Raw genomic sequence first — 22,399 nt, 5'->3', positions numbered from 1 at the left:
TTGCCCGCGAAAGGCAAAGGTCCTGAGTTCGAGTCTCGGTCGGGCACACAGTTTTAACCTGCCAGGAAGTCTCAAAGTTTTTATTTCTTCTCCATCAATTTTAATACCTACTCCGATTTTTTTTGTTTTGTTTCCTTTACTGCTTGCTTAATATACAGAGTGAATAACATCGGAGATAGGCTACAACCCTGTCTCACTCCCTTCCCAACCACTGCTTCCCTTTCATGTCCCTCAACTCTTATAACTGCCCTCTGGTTTCTGTACAAATTGTAAATAGCCTTTCGCTCCCTGTATTTTACCCCTGCCATCTTCAGAATTTCAAAGAGAGTATTCCTGTCAACATTGTCAAAAGTTGTCTCTAAGTCTACAAATGCTAGAAACGTACCCATTCTTCTTCTACTCTCAACTGTATTCCTTTCCACTGTTCTTGTTAATTGTTCCCTAATGCTCCCTCTGAAACCCTGTACAACCTCTCGTTGTTTCAGTTTATCCAGGTCCCATCACCTTAGATTCCTGCCGTTTTGCAGTTTCTTCAGTTTTAACCTACAGTTCATAACCAATGCATTGTGGTCAGTGTCCACATCTGTGCCTGGAAATGCCTGACAATTTAAAACCTGGTTCCTAAATCTCTGTCTTACCATTATATAATCTATATGAAACCTTCCAGTGTCTACAGGCCTCTTCCACAAATACAAGCTTCTTATATGATTCTTAAACCAAGTATTAGCTGAGAATGAATTACGCTCTGGGCGACATTCCACCATGCGGCTTCCTCTTTCATTCCTTTCCCCCAGTCGATATTCACGTACTACTTTTCCACCTCTACCTATTCCTACAATGGAAATCCGGTCCCCCATGAATATTAAATTTTCATCTCCCTTAGCTATCTGAATAATTTCTTTCCATCGCATCATACATTTTCTCAATTTTCTGCTCATCTGCTAATGTGGTGGGTGTGGTATTAGCTTATACGCGTTCCTATTTTCTGATTCACTATTAAACCCACTCTTGCATTACACCTGTATGACTTTGTATTTATAACCCTGTATTCACCAGAAGAGAAGTCCTGTTCTTCCTTCCAGCTAACTTCACTAATTCTCACCATATCTAACTTTAACCTATCCACTTCCCTTTCGCCAGCCGTGCGGCTCTAGGCGCTACAGTTTGGAACCGAACGACCGCTACGGTCGCAGGTTCGAATCCTGCCTCGGGCATGGATGTGTGTGATGTCCTTAGGTTAGTTAGGTTTAATTAGTTCTAAGTTCTAGGCGACTGATGACCTCAGAAGTTAAGTCGCATAGTGCTCAGAACCATTTGAATTATTTTTGAACCACTTCCCTTTCTCTGTTAATATGCAGTATGAAAATGGCTGGGACCCTTTCTACTCCATAGTGAAACACGTGTTGCTCTTGTTAACGTTTTTCAGAAATTTACAGAAAAATCGGATTTGAAGTTTTCCGAGGGCTGTATTTGATACAGTGAGAGTACATTGGAGATATAGAGGAATCGGTAGCGTAGTACAGGGTGATTCAAAAAGAATACCACAACTTTAAAAATGTGTATTTAATGAAAAACATAATATAACCTTCTGTTATACATCATTACAAAGAGTATTTAAAAAGGTTTTTTTTCACTCAAAAACAAGTTCAGAGATGTTCAATATGGCCCCCTCCACACACTCGAGCAATATCAACCCGATACTCCAACTCGTTCCACACTCTCTGTAGCATATCAGGCGTAACAGTTTGGATAGCTGCTGTTATTTCTCGTTTCAAATCATCAATGGTGGCTGGGAGAGGTGGCCGAAACACCATATCCTTAACATACCCCCATAAGAAAAAATCGCAGGGGGTAAGATCAGGGCTTGTTGGAGGCCAGTGATGAAGTGCTCTGTCACGGGCTGCGTGGCGGCCGATCCATCGCCTCGGGTAGTTGACGTTCAGGTAGTTACGGACAGATAAGTGCCAATGTGGTGGCGCTCCATCCTGCTGAAATATGAATTGTTGTGCTTCTTGTTCGAGCTGAGGGAACAGCCAATTCTCTAACATCTCCAGATACTGTAGTCCAGTTACAGTAGCACCTTCGAAGAAAAAGGGACCAAAAACTTTATTGGCTGGAATGGCACAGAAAACGTTCACCTTAGGCGAGTCACGTTCATACTGAGTTGTTTCCCGCGGATTCTCAGTGCACGCTGAACAACTGTCGTCGATTCACTTCTGCCGTACTCAATAACACAAAAAGCTTTCTGTTGAGCGGTCGCCATCTTAGCATCAACTGACGCTGATGCCTAGTCAACAGCGCCTCAAGCGAACAAATGTACAACTAAATGAAACTTTATAGCTCCCTTAATTCGCCGACAGATAGTGCTTAGCTCTGCCTTTTGTCGTTGCAGAGTTTTAAATTCCTAAAGTTGTGGTATTCTTTTTGAATCACCCTGTATATTGTATATTCTAGTGCAGTTCAAGGATCGCTGATTCCAATTTCGCCTTCGTCATCCTATTTTTTTTCGTTCAATCTGAAATATTTACATCTCGTAACTGTAAAATTCATCACCATTTCTTACAAATAGTGCGCGTCTTCTTATTTCTAATTACATATTGCGCGCGAAATGCAGATATGGCCTCAAGACATACCTCCAGGGTATGAAACGGGTCTGAGACGCTGCAGTCATGTTCTGTACGGCTGGTCCCGGCGGAGGTTCGAGTCCTCCCTCGGGCATGGGTGTGTGTGTTTGTCCTTAGGATAATTTAGGTTAAGGAGTGTGTAAGCTTAGAGACTGATGACCTTAGCAGTTAAGTCCCACAAGATTTCACACGCATTTTTATGAAATGGGTCGTCATACAGTGAAAACATAATAAATAGCTATGGCGCATTTGGGCTTTCAATTTCAATATCGACTATTTTACATGTCTGATTTTAAATTGTTTGATTGTCCTTCACATTATGGACAAGTTTTCTGCTGTAGTTGCACAGCCTGTAGGTTATTTGTAGTGTCCTAGTGTCCTAGATGTGTCGGGCTTAAGGGGGGAAGTAAGTAATTTTTTTCCAAATCTGGAACACTATTTCTTCTTTATACAGCCAAGGACTTACCAGCGCCCCCCTCCCTCCCCCCCCCCCCCCCATAGATTAAGACTTCTAAACTTTCTGAAGCTTCGTCATGTGTGTTTCCGTGTTCGTAGGCGTCATTTAAGGAGGTACATCGAACTGTCGGTATGAATCATCAGTACCAAAAACTGAAGGGAGATCGGTAATGTGGTTGTAAGTGGTATAACAGTCGGTCATATTGGTACTGGTCTTACCAGACGGACGAAATAGTTTTAAACGATATATTCCAAGTCGTGTTTCGTCAGTGTCGAAGAGGTGTGTATCCAATGCCAGTTCACGAGTTAAAGATTCGCAAACAGTTCAGTTACGTAAAAGAGAATGCTTCCACAAAGCCATATTTCACTTTTACTCCGCAATTTTTCTCTTTAAAACTAAACTCTTCCAGGAAAGGTCTTGGAGGGCCCAACGGTACCGACCGGCCGCCACATCATCCTCTCAGCCCAGGAGCGTCACCGGATGCGGATATGGAGGGTCATGTGGTCAGCACACCGCTCTCCCGGCCATACGTCAGTTTACAAGACTGGAGCCGCTACTTCTCTATCCGTAGCTCCTCAGTTTGCCTCACACGGGCTGAGTGCAGCCCGCTTGCCAACAGCGCTCGGCAGACCGGATGGTCACCCATCCATGTGCTAGCCCAGCCCGACAGCGCTTAACTTCGGTGATCTGACCACTGCGGCAATTTTTTCTTCTTTGCGGAATGTAAAAGACGGAGAGCCTTTCTCACTTAGGTAGCTCCCTTTCATTCATATCGCGGCCTCTGACCCGAAAGGAGGACGATATTAGTGTTTAACGTCCCGTCGATAACGAGGTCACTAGAGACGGAGCAAAAGCTCGGATTAGGGAAGGATTGGGAAGGAAATCGGCCGTCCCCTTTCAAAGGAACCATCGCGGAATTTGCCTGAAACGATTTAGGGAAATCACGGAAAACCTAAATCAGGATGGCCGGAGACGGGTTCGAACCGTCGTCCTCCCGAATGCGAATCCAGTGTGCTAACCATTGCACCAGCTCGCTCGGTCTGAGCCGAAAGTGTACTGCCACAAATATTGCTTTGCAATACTGCAATAGCTGCCGAACACGTTGCTGCAATTCGTATGTAACGACAACATTCCCGGCTCCTATTACCGGTAATACGCAGCCTTTACAGCCCATGTAAACACGTAGCTCTGGGAGAGAGACCTCCCTGGTATGTACGGCAACTGAAGTCAGCCGGGGTTATGCCCCCTCCAGACGCTCCAATTGGCCGGCGAGAGAGTGGGAGGCAGCAGGTGGTTTCCCGGCGGAGCTCAACTAGCGGACAACTCGGACAGAGTTGGCTCGGCTCGCGACTTGCTGCGCCCAAGTTCTCCATTTAAAGGAAATGGCGGCCGCTCAATTACCTCATAAAGCTAGCACGGGGGAGGGGGTGGCGCGAAGTGCTCGGCAGGCACACAGGAACGGCAAGTGGCTGCTGCGCTTCCCATAGCCAACGGAGTCAGCTTGCAGCCACGACTTGTCAACACTAAACAAGCCGTGCATTGTAAACTTCTAATTTCAGTCGATAGCCCACTCCCGTTTCACATTACACAGTGTGTACTTGAAATCCAATAGCTGTACTGTAATCCAACGTCGTTTGTTCCCTTTGTAACACATGCCACCAGTTTCGACACCATGGTTTCATCTTCAGGCTTCGAGCGTTAGCACACTGGACTCGCATTCGGGGCCGGCCGCTATGGCCGAGCGGTTCTAGGCGCTTCAGTCTGGAACCGCGCGACTGCTACCGTCACAGGTTCGAGTCCTACCTCGGGCATGGATGTGTGTGTCCTTAGGGTTAGTTAGGTTTAAGTAGTTCTAAGTTCTAGGGGACTGATGATCTCAGAAGTTAAGTCCCATAGTGCTGAGAGCCATTTGAACCATTTTCGCATTCGGGAGGACGACGGTTCAAACCCGCTTCCAACAAGCCTGATTCGGGTTTTCCGTGATTTCCCTAAAACGTTTCAGGCAAATTCCGGGCTGGTTCCTTCCCTAACCCGATGGGACCGATGACCTCGCTGTTTGGCCCCTCCCCCAAATCAGCCACTCAAACGTAACCTGCGATTCACAACAGTTATAATGTGCCACAACAGAGCCGTATGCAGTGGAGCCAAAATTGACTAGCATCCAGTAAACGGGTAGCACGTGTTAAAAAGAATAAACGACGTTGATATTTCAATACAATGGCTGGCTCTCAGCACTATGGGACTTAACTGCTGAGGTCATCAGTCCCATAAAACTTAGAACTACTTAAACCTAACTCACCTAAGGACATCACTCACATCCATGCCCGAGGCAGGATTCGAACCTGCGACCGTAGCGGTCGCGCGGTTCCAGACTGTAGCGCCTAGAACGGTCTCACTTTCCTTGACAGACTACCAGACTGGCTGGTTGGTAGAATTGGTTGGAGGAGGAGGGGGGGGGGGTGGAGGGGACGAAACAGCGAGGTCGTCGCCCCATTGGATTTGGGAAGGAAGTTGGCCGTGCCGTTTCAGAGGAACCGTCAAAGCGATTGCCTGAAGCGATTTAGGGAAATCACGGTATACTACATCAGAATGGCCGGAAGTGGGTTTGAACCATCGTCCTCCCGAGTGCGTGTCCAGTGTGCCAACCACTGCGCCACCTCACTCGGTGGACTTAACAGAGTGTGGTCCGCATATGACGTAAGAGTAATTTTATTTCCTGAACGGTTCAACGTATCTAAAATAGTTTTTCAAAAATAAAAACCCGCCTTGCAACCCTGGAATTGAGATACATTCATGGAACTGGAAGTCTTCAAACATGCGCTGTGCGAAAAAGGAAACTGGTCTGCAAAATATTTATAACAGCGCCTTTGTAAGCGCTGGAGGACTTGCATTGAGTGTGGGGGAGATTATGTTGAAAAGTGGTACAGCTTTGTACCACTTCGGCGAAAAATATTTAAGGTTTTCATTTGACTCACCCTCGCATAAATACATAGACCTGTTTATTTCTACAATGGTTTACATCAGTTTACAACTCGAACATTTAGCTGTTTTTCGACATGATCACCATTTCTGTCGATGCAGTTTTGTAGACGCTGTGGCAGTTTTTGTATGTCCACGTCATACCAGCTCGCCGGCATGCTGTTCAGAAAGTTATGTACACCTTCTTTCACCTCGTCGTCGGAGCTGAATTGCTGGGACCACAATTAACGCTGACAGGTACTGTGAGACTCTGAAAAAACTTAAACGGGCAATTCAGAACCGGAGAAGAGGAATATTGAGCAAGGGCGTACACATTCTCCATGACAACACTCGCCCAAACATCGCTCGACAAACCGTTGCTCTCCTGCAACAGTTTCAGTGGAACATAACCACCCACCCACCCTACAGTCCTGGCTTGGCGCCCTGTGACTATCACCTGTTCCCTAGGTTAAAAGAACATTTGGCCGGAAAGCGATTCAGCTCCGACGACGAGGTGAAAGAAGAGGTTGATAACTTTCTGAATACCGTGTCGGCAAGCTGGTATGACGTTGTTGTTGTTGTTGTTGTTGTTGTTGTGGTCTTCAGTCCTGAGACTGGTTTGATGCAGCTCTCCATGCTACTTGTATCCTGTGCAAGCTTCTTCATCTCCCAGTACCTACTGCAACCTACATCCTTCTGAATCTGCTTAGCGTATTCATCTCTTGGTCTTCCTCTAAGATTTTTAGCCTCCGAGCTTCCCTCCAGTACCAAACTGATCTTCCCTTGCTGCCTCAAAATTTATCCTAACAACCGATATTCTAGTCCGATTCTACGACAAACTCCTCTTCTCCCCAATTCTATTCAATACCTCCTCATTAGTTTTGTGATCTATCCATCAAATCTTCAGCATTCTTCTGTAGCACCACATTTCGAAATCTTCTATTCTCTTCTTGTCCAAACTATTTATCGTCCATGTTTCACTTCCGTACATGGCTACACTCCAAACAAATACTTTCAGGAACGCTTTCTGACACTTAAATGTATACTCGATGTTAACAAATTTCTCTTCTTCAGAAACGCTTTCCTTGCCATTACCAGTCTACATTTTATATCCTCTCTACTTCGACCATCATTAGTTATTTTGCTCCCCAAATAGCAAAACTCCTTTACTACTTTAAGTGTCTCATTTGCTAATCTAATTCCCTCAGCATCACCCCACTTAATTCGACTACATTCCAATATCCTCGTTTTGCTTTTGTTGATGCTCATCTTATATCCTCGTTTGAAGACACTGTCCATTCCGTTCAACTGCTCTTCCAAGTCCTTTGCTGTCTCTGACAGAATTACAATGTCATCGGCGAACCTCAAAGTTCTTATTGCTTCTCCATGAATTTTAATACCAACTCCGAACTTTTCTTTTGTTTCCTTTACTGCTTGCTCAATATACAGACTGAATAGCATTGGGGAGAGGCTACAATCCTCACTCCCTTCCCAACCACTGCTTCCCTTTCACGTCCCTCGATTCTTATAACTGCCTTCTGTACAAATTGTAAATAGCCTTTCGCTCCCTGTATTTTACCCCTGCCACCTTTAGAATTTGAAAGAGAGTATTCCAGTCAACATCATGTGGGCATACAAGAACTGCCACAGCGCCTACAAAAATTCATCGACAGAAATGGTGATTGTGTTGAAAAATAGCTAAACGTTGAAGCTGTAAACTGATGTACACCATTGTAGAAATAAACAGGTCTATATACTTATAAAAAAATAGGAGACCTTACTTTTGGGGGGCAACGGCCTTACCACAGTGGATACGCTGGTTCCCGTCAGATCACCGAAGTTAAGCGCTGTCGGGCGTGGCCGGCACTTGGATGGGTGACCATCCTGGCCGCCATGCGCTGTTGCCATTTTTCGGGGTGCACTCAGCCTCGTGGTTCCAACTGAGGAGCTACCCGACCGAATAGTAGCGGCTTCGCTCAAGAATACCATCAGAACGACCGGGAGAGCGGTGTACTGACCACACGCTCCTGCTATTCACATCCTCATCTGAGGATGACACGGCGGTCGGATGGCCCCGATGGGCCACTTGTGGCCTGAAGATGGAGTGCTTACTTTTGGGATTAGCCTGGTAGTAGAAGGGCAGTACGCCTTACCTTGAGCGGCATGTCGGTCCACTTCTCCTTCCTGTCCTTGTAGCGCGACTCGAAGTTGGCGTCCCAGTACTCGCGGCTCTTCATCCAGTACGGCTGCAACATACAAAACAACGGGCGCTGTAGCACACCAAACACGTACGACAAACAGGGCGGCAATAACACCTAAGATTCTATCGTATCGCAAAAAGTGAATGATTACCTACCACCCCCGTTTTCGTGTTACACTCAAGCGCCAAAGAATCAGCTATAGGCATGGGTATTGCAATACACAGATATGTAATAAGGCAGAATACAGCGCTACAGTGGGCAACGTCTGTATGAGACAACAAGTGTCTGGCGCAGTTGTTAGATCGGTTACTGCTGATACAATGGCAGATTATCAAGATTTAAGTGAGTCTGAACGTGCTGTTATAGTCGGCGCACGAGCGATGGGACACAGCATCTCCGAGGTAGCGATGAAGGGGGGAATTTTCCTTACGACCATTTCACGAGTGTACCGTGAATATCAGGAATCTGGTAAAAAAATCAAATCTGCGATGTCACTGCGGCCGGAAAAAGATCCTGCAAGAACGGGACCAACGACAACTGAAGAGAATCGTCAACGTGACAGAAGTGCAACCCTGGCAAATTGCTGCAGATTTCAGTGCTGGGCCATCGATAAGTGTCAGCGTGCGAACCACTCCAAGAAACTTCATCGATATGGGCTTTCGGAGCCGAAGGCCCATTCGTGCACCCTTGATGACTGCACGAGAGAAAGCTTCACGTCTTGCCTGGGCCCGTCAACACCTACAGTCGGCTATTGATGAATGCAAACTTGTCTCGTTTCAAATTGCATCGAGCGGATGGATGTGTACGGATATGGACCCTACATATCACCAGGGGACTGTTCAAGCTGATGGATGCTGTGTAACGGTGTGGGGCGAGTGCAGGTGGAATTATATCGGATCCCTGATACGTCTAGATAACACACTGACAGGTGGCACTTACTTAAGCTTCCTGTCTGAACGGGACCATCGACGACTGAAGAGAATCGTTCAACATGAAACAAGTGCAGCCCTTCCGCAAATTGATCCAGATTTTAGTGCTGGACCAGAACAAGTGTCAGCATGCGAATCACTCAACCAAACATTATCAACATGGGCTTTCGGGGGCAAAGGCCCACTGGTGTACCCTTGATGACTGCACGACACAAAGCTTTAATAAACCTCGCCTGAGTCCATCAACAACGACATTGGACTGTTGATGACCGGAAACAGGTTCCCTGGTCGAAAGAGTCTCGTTTCAAATTGTATCGAGCGGATGGACGTGTACCGGTATGGAGACAACCTCATGAATCTATGGACTGTTCAAGCTCATGGAGGCTCTGTAATGGTGTGGAGTGTGTGCTGTTCGAGTGATATGGGACCACTGATACGTCTAGATACGACTCTGACAGGTGACAAGTACGTAAGCATCCTGTCTGATCACCTGCATCCATTCGTGTCCATTGTGCAAGCCGATGGACTTGGGCAATTCCAGCAAGACAATGTGAAATTGTGGCTCCAGGAACACTCTTCTGAGTTTAAGCACTTCCGATGGGCACCAAACTCCCCAGACATGAACATTAATGAGCATATCTGGAATCCCTTGGAACGTGCTGTTCAGAAGAGATCCCCACCCCCTCATACTCTTACAGATTTATGGACAGCGCTGCAGGATCCATGGTGTGAATTCCCCCGCACTACTTCAGACATTAGTCGAGTGCAAGCCACGCCGTGTTGCAGCACTTCTGCATGCTTGCTGGAGCCGTACACGATATTAGTCAGGTATACCAGGTTCTTTGGCTCTTGAGTGTATTTATTTACCGTCATTTACAAATTGGCTCTGAGCACTATGAGACCAAACATCTGAGGTCATCAGTCCCCTAGAACTTACTACTTAAACGTAACTAACCTAAGGACATCACACAAATCCATGCCCAAGGCAGGATTGGAACCTGCGACCGTAGCGGAAACGATCTCACAACTGCGCCAGACACTTGTTGTCTCATACAGGCGATGCAGACCGCAGCGCCGTATTCTCCCCGTTTATACACACTACTGGCCATTAAAATTGCTACAGCACGAAAATGACGTGCTAGAGACGCGAAATTTAACCGACACGAAGACGATGCTGTGATATGCAAATGATTAGCTTTTCAGAGCATTCACACAAGGTTGGCGCCGGTGGCGACACCTACAACGTACTAACATGAGGAAAGTTTGCAACCGATTTCTCATACACAAAAAGCAGTTGACCGGCGTTGCCTGGTGAAACGTTGTTGTGATGCCTCGTGTAAGAAGGGGAAATGAGTACCACCACGTTTCCGACTTTGAGAAAGGTCGGATTGTAGCCTATTGCGATTGCGGATTATCGTACCGCGACATAGCTGCTCGCGTCGGTCGAAATCCAATGACTGTTGGCAGAATATGGCATCGATGGGTTCAGGAGGCTAATACGGAACGCCGTGCTGGATCCCAACGGCCTCGTATCACTAGCAGTCGAGATGACAGGAATCTTATCCGCATGGCTGTAACGGATCGTGCAGCTACATCTCGATCCCTGAGTCCACAGATGGGGACGTTTCCAAGACAACAACCATCTGCACGAACAGTTCGACGACGTTTGCAGCAGCACGGACTATCAAATCGGAGACCGTGGCTGCGGTTACCCTTGACGCTGCATCACAGACAGGAGCGCCTGTGGTGGTGTACTCGACGACGAACCTGGGTGCACAAATGGCAAAACGTCATTTTTTCGTGTGAATCCAGGTTCTGTTTACAGCATCACGATGGCCCCATCTGTGTTTGCCGACATCGCAGTGAACGCACATTGGAAGCGTGTATTCGTCATCGCCATACTGGCGTATCACCTCGCGTGATGGTATGGGGTGCCATCGGTTACACGTCTCGGTCACCTCTTGTTCGCATTGACGGCACTTTGAACAGTGGACGTTACATTTCGGATGTGTTACGATCCGTGGCTCTACCCTTCATTCGATACCTGCAAAACCCTACATTTCAGCACGATACTGCACGACCGCATGTTGGAGGTCCTGTACGGGCCTTTCTGGATACAGAAAATGTTCGACTGCTGCCCTGGCCAGCACATTCTCCAGATCTCTCACCAATTGAAAACGTCTGGTCAATGGTGGCCAAGCAACTGGCTCGTCACAATACGCCAGTCACTACTCTTGAACCGTGGTACCGTGTGGAAGCTGAATGGGCAGCTGTACGTGTACATGCCATCCACGCTCTGTTTGACTCAATGCCCGGCGTATCAAGGCCGTTATTACGGCCAGAGGTGGTTGTTCTGCGTACTGATTTCTCAGGATCTATGCACCCAAGTTGCGTGAAAATGTAATCACATGTCATTTGTAGTATAATATATTTGTCCAATGAATACCCGTTTATCATCTGCATTTCTTCTTTTTATGGCCAGTAGTGTATGTACCAAATTATTTTCTCGAACGTCCCTCCCTCGTTCAACCGATTCTGGAGTACTGCACATCAGTGTAGCATCGGTGCCTAGTAGCAACAACAGAAGAAGTGGAGAAGATACAACGAAGAGCGCCGCCTTTCTTCACGGGATCGTTCAGTGTGTGTGAGAGCGTTACGAAGATGTTCGACAAACTCCAGAGGCAGATGCTACAACAGAGTACGTTCCCGGAAGGGTGGGTCAACGTATTGCTTCCTGTCACGCGTGTCTCACGAAACCAACACGTCGAGAAAAATCGGAGAAATTAAATCTTATACCTAGCCTACACTGAGCTCCTGCAGTACGACGTACAAATTTGGATAGATGCTCTGTTCACTAATGTATGTTTGTTTTCTTACTTCTTGTACACTTAGCACAGATGTCTTCTCAAACCTGTGAATAACGCCGTATGGTATGTGTCACCCCCCCCCCCCCCCCCCCCATGTAGCGACTATAAAACAACGGACCCGAAGAATCGCCCCTGCGCCTAATTTCTTCCACCTAGAAATTTCCGGTTCCCACAGTTGGTATGAAATGTTTAACTGTGCGTGCATGCGTGAGCTCAGCCCACAATTTTGTTAAGTGTGTCTGCTGCGTGCAGCACGTTTGGCATCCGTGTACGAGGGAATTCACGTGTTCGCACTGAGGTCAGCTAGTGCAGGAGTAACATTAACAGCCTGCTATTCCTAGTGCGGGCAGTACTTTGTGTTCAAATATTGGGCTTTACTTTAGTCGCGCGTTGCAATTTCTGGCGTGTAATCGCTACTGTCAGCGGACTAGCCTATGTTGCTCTAGCGGCCATTATAATAAATCCCAGTGATGTTAGTAACTTCGTCCGCATTCCAGTTCCTTCCTTCGTCCCATATACAAAATTTGGAACTATTATTATAAAATCCATTTTATTTGATATTTCCGGAAGCTACTTTACTTTTTCCTGTTGAAAAATGCAAGCCAAGACAAATGTACATTCGTTGCACAAAACGTTTGGTTTATTAAAACGAAACATGCTCTTCATCTACCCTCACACAAACTCATATGTGACACATGTTTAGAAGACTGCCGGCCGCGGTGGTCTAGCGGTTCCGACGCTCAGTCCGGAACCGCGGGACTGCTACGGTCGCAGGTTCGAATCCTGCCTCGGGCATGGATGTGTGTGACGTCCTTAGGTTAGTTAGGTTTAAGTAGTTCTAAGTTCTAGGGGACTGATGACCTCACATGTTAAGTCCCATAGTGCTCAGAGCCATTTGAACCATTTTTGATACTAAAAAAAGAGTTAAGAAGGAAGCAATTGAACCCGAGAAACGGAGTCGCAGAACGCCTAGCGTTGTCAGTTTAAACTGACAAAAGTACCGAACACAATCTGGCGACAGGATTTGCTGAGTTGACGTCTGAGGGTGAAGCAAATGAAGCACTTAACAAATATTAAGGATTATATTTCACTATTGCTAGGTACAGATCTCCACAAATTTTTGTTACCTTTTATTTTTTCGAAAAAGTCGTTGTATGTTGCAAATTCTGCTATTACTATATCGACACTCAATTTGTTTCTAGCACCAGAAATGAAACATTCATGTGACAGAAAACTTTTTTCCGCATAGGCATCGCTGCACGGAATCGCCATTATGCGTTTCTTCTCCCTTTAAAAACATTTTCCTTGAAAATGAGTTTGTGGAATAGGAACCTGTCTGCGTATTTGTGCCAAAGAGTCATGCAGTATACAGATCTCTTCGTATAGGCTATCTTTACCGATGTCTTGTTCAGTACTCACCACCGAGCTACTTTTCTTACATCCACATAAGTGAATGTTTCATAGCAAGAAAAGATTTTTCGTAGTCAAGCCACTTTTTTAACAAAATCTTCCGCTCTCTGGTAGGCTACAAGAGCTCCATTCGTGAATTTATTTCGCTCAACCTAATTTAGTTTTAAAATTTCTTGGTTTGCTTCTGTTCTGAGGAAACAAGCGTTCTTACGTGATTCCATATTCTCTGTTAGTGCGACCACTGTGGTGCCACCGCCAGACACCACACTTGCTAGGTGGTAGCCTTTAAATCGGCCGCGGTCCGTTAGTATACGTCGGACCCGCGTGTCGCCACTATCAGTGATTGCAGACCGAGCGCCGCCACACGGCAGGTCTAGTCTAGAGAGACTCCCTAGCACTCGCCCCAGTTGTACAGCCGACTTCGCTAGCGATGGTTCACTGTCTACATACGCTCTCATTTGCAAAAAAAAAAAAAAAAAATTATGGTTCTGAGCACTATGGGACTTAACTTCTGAGGTCATCAGTCCCCTAGAACTTAGAACTACTTAAACCTAACTAACCTAAGGACATCACACACATCCATGCCCAAGGCAGGATTCGAACCCGCGACCGTAGCGGTCGCGCGGTTCCAGACTGTAGCGCCCAGAACCGCTCGGCCACTCCGGCCGGCCTCTCATTTGCAGAGACGACAGTTTAGCATAGCCTTCATCTTCGTCATTTGCAAGCCGCCATATTCAGTTACTATGTCTTCTGAACAGGTAATATTGTGACTCATGTACCGTCAAGAGCGACGTTCATCATTAATGGATTAAAATTGAGTATCAAACTAATTTCGTCCGCTTTCTGAATTCTAATTCCTTGTCATGTACCAGACCTCAGGTCAGTATAGTTCTTCCCTCCTCACGCCAGCCTGCGTGAGCTAAAACGCGTGCATTTCGACCTCCTCTAGTAACACGGTGTTGGCTCTTCTGCCAACAACAACAACCACAGTATTATATACCGAAGCGCGAAAGGAAATGGTATGGGCATGGCTATTCAAATACAGAGATACGTAAACAGCCAGAATACGGCGCTGCGGTCGGCAATGCCTGTATACGACATGTGTCTGGCGCTACTATGCAAGTTATCAAGATTTAATTGGGACTGAACGTGGTGCTATTGTCGGCGCACGAGCGATGGGACACAGCATCTCCGAGGTAGCGATGAAGTGGGAATTTTCCCGTACGGCCATTTCACGAGTGTACCGTGAATAGCAGGAATCTGGTAAAGCCTCAAATCTCCGACATCGCAGCAACCGGAAAAAGATCCTGCAAGAACGGGACCATCGACGACTGAAGAGAATCGTTCAACGTGACGGAAGTTCAACCCTTCCGCAAACTGCTGCAGATTTGAGTGCTCAGCCAGAACAAGTGTCAGCATGCGAACCATTCAACGAAACATCATCGATATGGGCTTTCGGAGGCGAAGGCCCACTCGTGTAGCCTTGATGACGGCACGACACAAAGCTTTACGCCTCGCCTGGTGCCGTCAACACCGACATTGGACTGTTGATGACTGGAAACGTGTTGCTTGCTCGGGCGAATCTCGTTTCAGATTGTATCGAGTGTATGGACGTGTACGGGTATGGAGACAACCTCATGAATCCATGGACCCTGCATGTCAGCATAGGACTGTTCAAGGCCGGCCGGTGTGGCCGTGCGGTTCTAGGAGCTTCAGTCTGCAACCGCGCGACCGCTACGGTCCCACGTTCGAATCCTGCCTCGGGCATGGATGTGTGTGATGTCCTTGGGTCAGTTAGGTTCAAGTAGGTCTAAGTTCTAGGGGACTGATGACCCCAGATGTTAAGTCCCATAGTGCTCAGAGCCATTTGAATCATTTTTGACTCTTCAAGCTGGTGGACGCTCTGTAACGGTGTGGGGCGTGTGGAGTGATGTGGGACCCCTGATATGTCTAGATACGACTCTGACAGGTGACACGTACGTAAGCATCCTGTCTGATCACCTGCACCCATTCGTGTCCATTGTGCATTCCGGAGAACTTGGGCAATTCCAGCAGGACAATGCGACACCACGCACGTCCAGAATTGCCACAGAGTGGCTCCAGGAACAATCTTCTGAGTTTAAACACTTCCGCTGGTCACCAGACTCCCCAGACAAGAACCTTATTGAACATATATGGGATGCCTTGCAACGTCCTGTTCAGATGGTTTCTCCACCCTCTCGTACTTTTACGGATTTACGGACAGGCCTGCAAAATTCATGGTGTCAGTTTACTCCAGCACTACTTCAGACATCAGTGGAGTCTAAAAATGGTTCATATGGCTCTGAGCACTATGGGACTTAACATCTATGGTCATCAGTCCCCTAGAACTTAGAACTACTTAAACCTAACTAACCTAAGGACAGCACACAACACCTAGCCATCACGAGGCAGAGAAAATCCCTGACCCCGCTGGGAATCGAACCCGGGAACCCGGGCGTGGGAAGCGAGAACGCTACCGCACGACCACGAGATGCGGGCTCAGTGGAGTCTATGCCACGTCATGTTGCGGCACTTCTGTTTGCTCGCAGGGGGCTTACGCGATATTAGGCAGGTGTACCAGTTTCTTTGGCTCTTCAGTGTATAATTCTACAGGATTTATTTATTCGGATTCCAGAGATTCAATACATTTCCGAAAAAAATTTAGCAAACGAACTGCTAATCAATAACTAAATCAAGGAATTGGAAAAATACGGAACACGGGGTTGAAGTACCTCAGTGTTCGATAGAAAACCCAGCACTTCGCAAGCCAGAAAGCGCCTGCTCACACACATACGTAGCAGAAGACTGACGATGGACGAAGGTCACTCCGGAGAGGTTACGCCATGCACAGCCGGCCATGTAAACACAGAGCGTCGCTGTGTTTCCATTGGGTGCCGTGCCTATCTGTGAGGGAAGTCGCCTTCCTGCTTCCTGGAACGGCGGAAGGCCAACCAGATTACGCGGCTCGCCATTTGATGGTGCCATTGTCGTTCGCACGCTACGTCTAGGAATTAGACTACAGATACATGTACCACGATGATGAGTTTGGTTTGCGCGGTGCTCAAGGGCGTGGTTATCAGCGCCCCTACAACTCTGCACTCTTTACACTGTCCAATCTCATCATTTTCCCGAATGATGATAAGATTAACACAAAAACGCAGTCCCCGGGTAAAGAATATCCCCAACGCGGCTGGGAATCGAACCCGGGACCCCACCACGCAGAGGCAGCAACGCTAGCCACTAGACCACGATACAGCTAGACTGCGCACGTCGCTATCTCTGTCGTGTTGCGGGTTGAAACCAACATCTGACAAGTAAATCCGGCCGGAGTGGCCGAGCGGTTCTAGGCGCTTCAGTCTGGAACCGCGCTGCTGCTACGGTCGCAGGTTCGAATCCTGTCTCGGGCATGGATGTGTGTGATGTCCTTAGGTTAGTTAGGTTTAAGTAGTTCTAAGTTCTAGGGGACTGATGACCTCAGAAGTTAAGTCCCATAGTGCTCAGAGCCATTTGAACCATTTGACAAGTAAAGCTGCTCGAAGGATACACTCCGGTTTTGATCGGGTTTGAGTGTGTTGTAGTATAGATCATAAAACGACACATATTTATTTCATATGTATCCATACAGCCGTTTATGAGGTAAGTACCCCGTTGAAAAAAAATTAGTTTAATATTTCTTAATGAATACCGTTGAAACGGTACAGATATGAAAAATTTACATAAAATTTCGATGGTTCTTTAAAGTACGTTATAACGGTGCACCCACATTTGTCGAAGAATTCATTTTTTCGTAATCCCCTCCGCCCACTACTTCGTTTTTCATTTTGACAATTGACTAGTAGCAAAACGTATATCACCGTCAAAATAAAATTCGGTCAATACCAAGGAAAGACTGCTGTCATGAAACTGCAATTGTCCCATGTGCTTGGTGCGCAAAATCAAAGTGCATTAAACACTTTTTTTTAACCCGAACAATTCTGCGCGTTGTCATTATTCTACACGTTTACAGTAATGTTACAACAACAATATATGAAGGAGATACATCTAGACTACATTTATCTCGGGAAGAAGTATAAAACAACCCTAGATGACAACTGGCATTGAAGCGGACACAAATCGGGCGTGCGCACAGCTATACAGAGACATTTGTAGCCTATTTTCTGACATACGTATCTTTGGAATACCACTTGACTGTATTTGCTACTAACAAACTATTCGTCAAATGTCTAAATTAAAAACAAAATAGTTGGGGGGAGTGGATTTCGAAAAAAAAACATAATAAATGGCGTAAACTCATACAGTTGAAAGTACACGATACTAGAAGCAAAAAAGTCTCGGTAAACATAGGATCCAAAAGCACACCGGTACCTTAAGAGATACGAGCAATTTCTCATCTTCGATACTGTGAAGCAAGCCTCTTCTACTGCAAGCTCTTTGCTTTCCACATTTTGGGAAGTGGTAGTACGGACCAAAGCAAGAAAAAAATATCCAGTAAACATTTGCTCTAAAACGCATATCTTAAGAGCTATGAGCACGTGCTCATCTTCGCTACTTGGAAACACTTCTAATGAACAACTGTTTATAACTTTTACGGTAATCTGGTGTTTATACAGCTTGTAGATAGCCCTGCGCTCCAGTCCTTTATCCCTGATAATGTCACAGTTTCGAAGTGAACTCCCGGAAACGTCGTCTAAAGTAGTGATCGCCAAGCAGTCCATCGCAAGCTACTAGTAGCTGGCGGGGAAATTTTGGTACATCTCGCTAACGGTGTCGAGTTTCAAAAATTATTGTACAGAACAAGAAACCGAACATGAAGGTGAATTAATCAAGACTGCATTTTTAGATGCTGCAGATTCATTACGTATTATTCTTTCAAAAATAAAACTCAGACAATGTTCCCTATTACATCTGCACAGCTATCTGCAAATGAATACCCTCAGCTGCCGACAGGTGTTGTTGGTTGTTGATATACCTCGATGGGGACAGCTGGTAATGTGTGCCCCGACCGGGACTCGAACCCGGGATCTCCTGCTTACATGGTAGACGCTCTATCCATCTTTTTTTTTTATTTCATTTTGTTCGCTTTTGTTCGTTGCATCTGCTCGGGACGGACGTCGTAAGACATCCGTTTAAGTTCGTTGTTGATCGATTAACTCAGTTTTTTTTTTTTATTACGGACGGCAGCTAACCCTCTAACCGAACACGCTGAGCTACCGTGCCGGCTAAACAAATTTGTGTCAAACAAAGAGATAACTTTGACGATCCATCTCAGCCGCCGAGGACAAAGATGAATAGCGCGACTGCAGGGACTTATCCCAACACGCTTCCCGTGAGACCCACATTCCCAACTGTCCACAATCTACACACGTAATGTTCCTAATAGATATTTGCCCATTGATATACCTCGATTGGGACAACACCTGTCGGCAGCTGACGGTTTCAATTAATGATCATTTACTTCTAGAGAAGCTGTACGGTCATCAATGGTCCTTGATATACAGGGTGAGTCACCTAACGTTACCGCTGGATATATTTTGTAAACCACACCAAATACTGACGAACCGATTCCACAGACCGAACGTGAGGAGAGGGGCTAGTGTAATTGTTTAATACAAACCATACAAAAATGCACGGAAGTATGTTTTTTAACACAAACCTAGGTTTTTTTTAATGGAACCCCATTAGTTTTGTTAGCACATCTGAACATATAAACAAGCGTCAACTTTAGGTTACAATATCTCCCGATGTAATTAACATGTTACAAGGCAACAAACGGCACTGATTACGTATTTGTTTATATGTTCAGATGTGCTAACAAAACTAAATGGGTTCCATTTAAAAAAACGTAGGTTTGTGATAAAAAACATACTTCCGTTCATTTTTTTAACGTTTGTATTAACCAATTACACTAGCCCCTCTCCTCACGTTCGGTCTGTGGAATCGATTCGTCAGTATTTGATATGGTTTACGAAATATATCTACTGGTAATGTTAGGAGACTCACCCAGTATATAAAAGACCTAGTAGAGAGTGTCGGAAGTTCCATGCTGATTTTCGCGGATGATGCTGTAGTATACAGAGAAGTTGCAGCATTAGAAAATTGCAGCGAAATGCAGGAAGATCTGCAGCGGATAGGCACTTGGTGCAGCGAATGGCAACTGACTCTTAACATAGACAAATGTAATGTATTGCAAATACATAGAAACAAGGATCCTTTATTGTATGATTATATGATAGCGGAACAAACACTGGTAGCAGTTACTTCTGTAAAATATCTGGGAGTATGCATGCGGAACGATTTGAAGTGGAGTGATCATATAAAATTAATTGTTGGTAAGGCGGGTACCAGGTTGAGATTCATTGGGAGAGTCCTTAGATGCCAGCCGTAGTGACCGAGCGGTTCTGGGCGCTACAGTCTGGAACCGCGCCACAGCTACGGTCGCAGGTTCGAATCCTGCCTCGGGCATGGATGTGTGTGGTGTCCTTAGTTTAGTTACGTTTAAGTAGTTCTAAGTTCTAGGGGACTGATGACCTTAGAAGTTAAGTCCCATAGTGTTCAGAGCCATTTGAATCATTTTTGAAACGGTCTAATGACACACAGTCAACATGGGTTTAGAAAACATCGTTCCTGTAAAACAGAACTAGCTCTTTATTCGCATGAAGTGTTGAGTGCTGCCGGCCGGGGTGGCCAAGCGGTTCTAGGCGCTTCAGTCTGGAACCGCGCGACAGCTACGGTCGCACGTTCGAATCTTGCCTCGGGCATGGATGTGTGTGATGTCCTTAGTTTAGTTGCGTTTAAGTAGTTCTAAGTTCTAGGGGACTGATGACCTTAGAAGTTAAGTCCCATAGTGTTCAGAGCCATTTGAACCATTTTTGTTGAGTGCTACTGACAAGGTATTTCAGATCGATTCCGTATTTCTAGATTTCCGGAAGGCTTCTTTCACTGTACCACGCAAGCGGCTCGTAGTGAAATTGCGTGCTTATCGAATATCGTCTCAGGTATGTGACTGGATTTGTTATTTCCTGTCAGAGAGGTCACAGTTCGTAGCAATTGACGGAAAGTCGTCGAGTACCACAGAAGTTATTTCTGGCGTTCCCAAAGGTAGTGTTATCGGCCCTTTGCTATTCCTTATCTATATGAACGATTTGGGAGACAATCTGAGCATCCGTCTTCGGTTGTTTGCAGATGGCGCTGTCTCTTATCGACTAATAAAGTCATCAGAAGAGCAAAACAAACTGCAAAACGATTTAGAAAAGGTATCTGAATTGTGCGAAAAGTGGCAGTTGATACCAAATAACGGAAAGTGTGAGGTCATCCACATGAGTGTTGAAAGGAACCGGTTAAACTTCGGTTACACGATAAATGAGTCTAATCTAATGGCCGTAAGTTCAACTAAATACTTGGGTATCATAATTACGAACAACTTAAGTTGGAAGGACACATAGAAAATGTTGTGGGGGAGGCTAACAAAAGACTGTGTTTTATTGGCAGGACACTTGGAAAGTGTGACAGACCTACTAAGGAGACTGCCTACACTACGCTTGTCCGTCCTCTTTTAAAATACTGCTGCGCGGTGTGGGATCCTTACCAGATAGGACTGACGGTGTACATCGAAAAAGTTCAAAGAAGAGCAGCACGTTTTGTATTATCACGAAATATGGCAGAGAGTGTCACAGAAAAGATACGGGATTTGGGCTGGAAATCATTAAAAGAAAGGCGTTTTTCGTTGTGACGGAATCTTCTCACGAAATTCCAATCATCAACTTTCTCCTCCGAATGCGAAAATACTTTGTTGACACCGACGTACATAGGGAGGAACGATCACCACGATAAAATAAGGGAAATCAGAGCTCGTACGAAAGATATAGGTCTTCGTTCTTTCCGCGCGCTACACCAGATTGGAAGAGTAGAGAATTGTGAAGGTGTTTCGATGAACCCTCTGCCAGGCACTTGAATGTTATTTGCAGAATATCCATGTAGATGTAGATGTAGCCTGGTCTCTAAAGCAAGATGTGCGGGAGTGCAACACATTCGTTTTTCGTCTATAGTATTTGATGCGTCAGTTTGTAAGCGCGGCGTATCAGAAAACGTGAGGCGAAACAAGACGCTCTTGCCTTTGTGAAGAGATACAGAAGCGAGCGAGTGTGGCCCCCGGGTTACCCCATTTCACTGCTACCAGCGATACGTCTTCATAACGCGCGTGTGCTCCACATACATACAGTACAAAGGATTGCACCATAATCTAAGAGTGGAATTCAAAGTTACAATAGCTTTTGCGAACTTCGTTAGTGAATGCTGCAGTGCACTGATGGCAACACTGTTAAGTCTCACAATGATCAAATGTATAGGTTAGGCAAAATATACGGTCTTAAGAAAAAAATAAGCGGCGCTGAATAATGCGATTAGAAAGCTAAAAACTGTTCAGAATAAGTAAATGTGTATCGCAGTTGAACATTACAGGTCTCAGCTCCATCAGAGCAATACTCTGGTTAAAATCGACGTTTTTACGAAAAATTGAAGCAGCTTAATATCAGACGCAGAAAGATGAAAATTCGTATGTACCCTCAATTTGATGTAAAAGCATTAAATACGTGACACCAATAAGCTACCTCAATTAGTTTTCAAGTTATTAACTAAAATCGAAATTTGGAAAGATAACGTCCTTATTCATGATAGATTATCATTTGCATTTGCAATAGACAGTTCTAATCACAGCAGTCGATTACGTTCATGCAATAATGCAGTTCTAACGGGTTTCGAGACCGTATTGTAATTAACAATGGTTACGGAGATCCTTAAAAGAGGCAATTCAGAGATGTTCTGCTGTTGGTTCCGTTCTAAGAATTCTAACCAGCAAAGTTTAAACGCACGCAGTCGAGTCAAAACTCTTTCTGTAACTAAAGCAGACTGAACTGTATTTATATCAAAAGTCAGA

At 45.6% G+C, this 22,399-nt stretch overlaps 1 protein-coding gene and 1 pseudogene across 1 annotated transcript in view; one reads left to right on the top strand and one right to left on the bottom strand.

Moving 5' to 3' along the window:
* LOC124719894 (alpha-mannosidase 2) overlaps window positions 1-22,399 on the bottom strand; it is a 784,015-nt gene that overhangs the window by 575,730 nt on the left and 185,886 nt on the right. Inside the window, exon 2 of the mRNA XM_047245074.1 lies at window positions 8,193-8,285. Coding sequence (XP_047101030.1) covers window positions 8,193-8,276 — 84 coding nt within the window. The 5' untranslated portion in view covers window positions 8,277-8,285. The remainder of the gene's footprint in view (window positions 1-8,192; window positions 8,286-22,399) is intronic.
* Window positions 7,829-7,946, top strand: LOC124720590 (annotated as a pseudogene).

The sequence above is a fragment of the Schistocerca piceifrons genome, chromosome 11 (genome assembly GCF_021461385.2).
Source record: "Schistocerca piceifrons isolate TAMUIC-IGC-003096 chromosome 11, iqSchPice1.1, whole genome shotgun sequence".
Classification (NCBI taxonomy): Eukaryota; Metazoa; Arthropoda; class Insecta; order Orthoptera; family Acrididae; genus Schistocerca; species Schistocerca piceifrons.
The sequence above is the reverse complement of the archived record's forward strand: the minus strand, read 5'-3'. Positions and strand labels throughout refer to the sequence as shown.